Consider the following 4,669-nt stretch of genomic DNA (forward strand, 5'->3'; position numbering starts at 1 on the left):
AAGGATTCTGAGGTTCCGTCTAACATACTTTGGATATGTTGTAAGGAAAGACCGGTCCTTGGAGAGGGACATCATGCTTGGTAGGGTGGAGGGACGGCGCAAGAGGGGAAGGCCCTCTATGAGGTGGATTGATTCAATGACTGGGGCATTTGGGATGGGTGTATTGGAGATGGTGCAATTGGCACAGGACAGAGCAGAGTTTAGTGCTGTTGTACATAGGGTCACTATGAGTTGCAAGCCACTCAAGGGCACATAACAACAACAACATGATGCTCAACAGGTTACAGTGGAACTGGGACAGACTAGGAGAAAAGGTCTGAAAATGAGCCCAAGAAAATCCTGTGGATCACAGTATTCTGTTTGTCTTGGGTATGAGCTGCCGTAAGCTAGCATGATGGCAGCTGATGTTTTCAGAAGCATCCCTTTCATTTCACTAATGAGGATGCTGGAGGTCATGTGTGGAGGTGGAGATCTCATGGCACTGGACAAGATGGACTGACACAGTAACTCGGGCAATGGGGATAAGTGTGTCGAAAGTTGTGAGACTGGTTCAGGACAGGGCAGGCTTCAGAGCTGTTTTACATAGCGTCACTGAGTGGCAGATGACTCAATGGCACATAATATTAACAACAAGTAGTGACTTAGTCGTAAAGAATGGCATTGCCAGTGCAAAGCTATGCAGTTCAAATATACCAGCTGTTCTGCATGAGAAAGATGGGCAATCTACTCTCCAGCTGCTCTGCAAGAGAAAGATGGGCAATTTGCTGATTCTGAAAATGCACTGGAGGATTGGTTCCAACCCCACAGTACACAACAACAATACCCTAAGTAAGGAACACATACAGCACAACTGCTAAGCACTTAGCTACTAATCAAAAGGTTGACATTTTGAATCCACAAGCAGAAAGATTTGTCACAACCCACAGGAGAAGGATCTGACAGTATGCTTTCATGAAGATTACATCTTTGGAGACCCTACAGAACAGTTTTACCTTGTCCTAGAGTTGCTGAGGCCAGGAAGGAACTCAAAGACAATGAGTAATATCTTAAATAGTTCTATGTGATCCATTCTTGGTCCAGTGATAAATGTGGATCTCCTGCATGTGGCCTTGGTTGGGTTAAGTAACTAAACCTACCTCCTCTACCATTTTCACAGAGGTAACTCACTACAGTGACATACGCCCACTCACAGTGACTCCATGTCTGGGTGAGTTATTATTCCTTGCTCTCTATCATGATCCATCTCACATACTTTCTGTATGTGGCCAGGAGGGACCAATCCTCGAAGAAAGACTTCATGCTTGAAAGGGTTGAGGGACAGTGCAGTAGGGGAAGACTCAGATGAGATGGATTGACATGGTAACTGGGGCAATGGGGATCAGTGTGTTGGAGTTAATATGATTAGCTCAGGATAGAGCTAGCTCTGAAGCTATTATACATAGGGTTGCTATTAATCATGAGTGACTCCATGGCACATAATAACAACAATTGACGGTTAAGTTAATTCTTATTATGTCTCAGGTTGTTTCAAATTGTTTTAATGACATTGGAGAATGTTCAAAGCTAAGCTAAGGTAAAATGACTTAAACATGAAACATGACTATGTCTCATCTTAACTTACTTCACATTGGAGAATAAGAGTTGAACGGCGACTACCGTGGAATGGGCACTGAAGGTAAGAAAGGGGAATTTAAGCTCTGGCCACCATCCTACCACTTTTAGATCTTAGAGGAGCTTCTTCTCCTCCTGGACCTTGGGTCCCTTCCATACTGTTTATTGCTTTCAAGTCAATTCTGACTCATAGTGACCCTATACTATAGTTAAAGAATTGACCATAGGGTTTCCCAGTCAAAGACCTTTATGAAAGCAGGTGAAATACCTCTCTTCTGTGGAGCTGCTGGTAGGTTGGAACCACTAACTTGTCTACCTATCAAGCTCCTAACTGCTGTGCCACCAAGGATCATTCTTCTATCTCTGTCTATATTCCTTGTAAAAGTTAATAATAGAGCCAGTCACAAACACTTAATTGTTTTTATGTGCTGACAAGTCAGAACCAGCTGATAGCTGACGCTCCTGTGGGTTTTCATAGGTTGTAAAGTACACAGGACGAGATTGTCCATCTCTCTTCCATAGAGCATCTGTTGAACTCGAATGGCCTGCCTTTAGGTTGGCAGCACAACTTCATCCTACGAGGTCACCAGAACCCTCTCATAAACACTTAAATTTCTTAGAAACCTTCTCAACCTGACTTTCACTATGCTCATGTGGACACCAAACCCAAGGACCAAAGCTGTGATCCACACCAAAGCAAATCCATGTACATCCAATCCTCCAGCCCTCAACTCCCACACAGCACTTTACTGGTAATCTAAAACCCATTTCTTATGCTTTTAGGAACAGCCTGAGGAAAATATCAGTCTAGGATTATTTGATTGTCATGAGAAAAGCCAAACGTAAAATCTAACCTTTATCACAAATTCATAGTTGGCCAGAAACCTAACAGAATAATCTGTATACAAATAAATATTTATTAGAAATCTGTTGTTGGTGCTATTTTCAGCATGAGTGAGGAGTTAGGGTTCTGAACAAGCACACAGATGATGAGTACATCAGTAATATCGACAGTCATCATGGTATAGTTAGCAGGGGTTAGAAAATGATGTTGCCTATTGTTAAGATGATGTGTCCAAAAAGGGACTTTCATGCTTGAGAACTGGAGGAGAAGAAGCCATGCTTGCATGGAAAAATTGGGATAGGAGAGGAAACAAAGTGCACAAAGGCAGGGTACATGGTAAGCAGGGTGAAGAACAAAAGAAGGTTGATTGAAAATGCATCTGTCAGTAACGACCATCCTCAAGTGTTGAGGAAACATAGGCAGAAGATAGCCACAGCATTTCAGGAAGGGGTGGCCCCACAAATCAGGCAATGAGGGGGCTAAATCAGAGGAGCAGAGGTGCTTGGAAGGACTGACCCACCTCATCTGGGTGTGAAACATGGATTTCACTGCCTCATGACTGAAAGAAAAAACAGACACCCGACAGAAATCATTACAACTGTGTGATTGAGTATGACTGGGAGCATGCTCAGCATTCTGAAGTAAGTAACTCAGCCTTTTGTGTCACAGCAATCTTTATCCTAGAACCTTCTAGCTGGACTTAGGTGACTACATAGGCTAGTAGTGTAGAAAGTGAACTGTATTTGGAGCCAGAAGCTCCTTGTTGGGGTTCAAGAATACTCAGGCCTGAAAAAGTTTTTTCACCTTCTGAGTTTCAGTATTCTCAACTGTAAATTGATAATAAGACTGTCTTGAGAAAACACAGTTAAAATTAGAATGTTAAAATACGTATGGGATGCTATTAATAGCTTACCCGTGGGAAAGCTTAAACATTGCCTAAACATTTAGAAAGACTAAACACTGCCTCTTCTGATACTCTTCTAAGGGTAAGTTTGAAATGTGTACTATGTGAAGAAGAGTAATAAATATCCCATGGATTACCAAAAGTACAAGTATTGTTGGAGGAAGTGCAACCAGGGTAAAGACAGTGAAACTTGGTCTTATATACATGTTGTCAGGAAGGGCTAGTCCTTGGAAAAGAACATTATACTGGGAAAGGTAGAGAGTCACAGAAAGAGAGGAACACCCTTAAACAAGGCAGTTTTGACACGGTAGCCATAACAATGGATTTGAGCATGTTGGAGTTTGTGAAGATGGTACAGGATAGTACAAGATTCAGATCTGCTTAGTGCAACAATGAATGAGTGGAAGCCCAAAATCTCTGTAAATGTTTATGAAAATTAATAAAATATAATTATAGAAAAAAAAAAGATTCAGATCTGCTGATCATAGGGTCACTATGAGTGTTAGTCACCTCAATGGCACCTAATAACAACAACTCTTATTATGTTGTTTTTGTTATGTGTATGAGACTGGCTCAGTCACACATGTGGAAACAAAACTAGCTGCCATTAAGTAGGCTCCAACTCATGGACATTCAGTTGTCTCAGCATCTTTAATGCTGTGCCCTTCATAACACAGATTTCTAGGCCTTTGTCCTGAGATGATTCTGGATGGACTTCAGAAGAATGAAAAACCACCAGCCTTTTTATCAGTAGTAAAGCAATTTTTATCCCATTGCTTTCTAGTTGGGCTCCTGAGAGAAAACACAGCCTGCTAGAGTGAAAAGTGAGGGGTTTGTTTACTAACAAAGGACTCCAGGTCACATAAATCACAGGTGAAAATTGTCAAGGTGCAAAGCAAATTCCTGTGAGACGTTCTACTTGCCAGTTGTCAAGAAGCTCATGTAGATGCTCCAAATTAGTAGGCACAAAAGCCAGAGTAGAGAACAGAGAGCTGAAGGACATTCCCTGGTTCTTGTGGTTGTCAGATGTCGTAACAAGCAGTCCTGGGTCACCACCACTTAAGAAGATGCACCTAAATAACGTTCCCCTTATACACCTGAATTGTATTTTTTCTGGCAATGGGGCTAATCCAGACAATAAGTTCTTTTAAGAGGATTCCATGTGGCCCAAGCCAATGAAGTAGAAACACTGGGAAGATTACTATGTGTATCCAAAACAAACTTGTCCATATTGGGAGATTTCCTGTTGCTGGATGCCATTAAGATAATTCTGACTCTTGTTGTTGTTGTTATGTGCCGTCGAGTCGTTT

General features: G+C 41.8%; 1 protein-coding gene across 1 annotated transcript in view; it reads right to left on the minus strand.

The window, feature by feature from the left end:
* SMYD1 (SET and MYND domain containing 1) overlaps positions 1-4,669 on the minus strand; it is a 94,978-nt gene that overhangs the window by 29,868 nt on the left and 60,441 nt on the right. Inside the window, exon 5 of the mRNA XM_006902011.1 lies at positions 2,976-3,014. Coding sequence (XP_006902073.1) covers positions 2,976-3,014 — 39 coding nt within the window. The remainder of the gene's footprint in view (positions 1-2,975; positions 3,015-4,669) is intronic.

The sequence above is a fragment of the Elephantulus edwardii genome, unplaced genomic scaffold (assembly GCF_000299155.1).
Source record: "Elephantulus edwardii isolate Elephantulus edwardi_28Jun2011 unplaced genomic scaffold, EleEdw1.0 scaffold00357, whole genome shotgun sequence".
NCBI classification, from domain to species: Eukaryota; Metazoa; Chordata; class Mammalia; order Macroscelidea; family Macroscelididae; genus Elephantulus; species Elephantulus edwardii.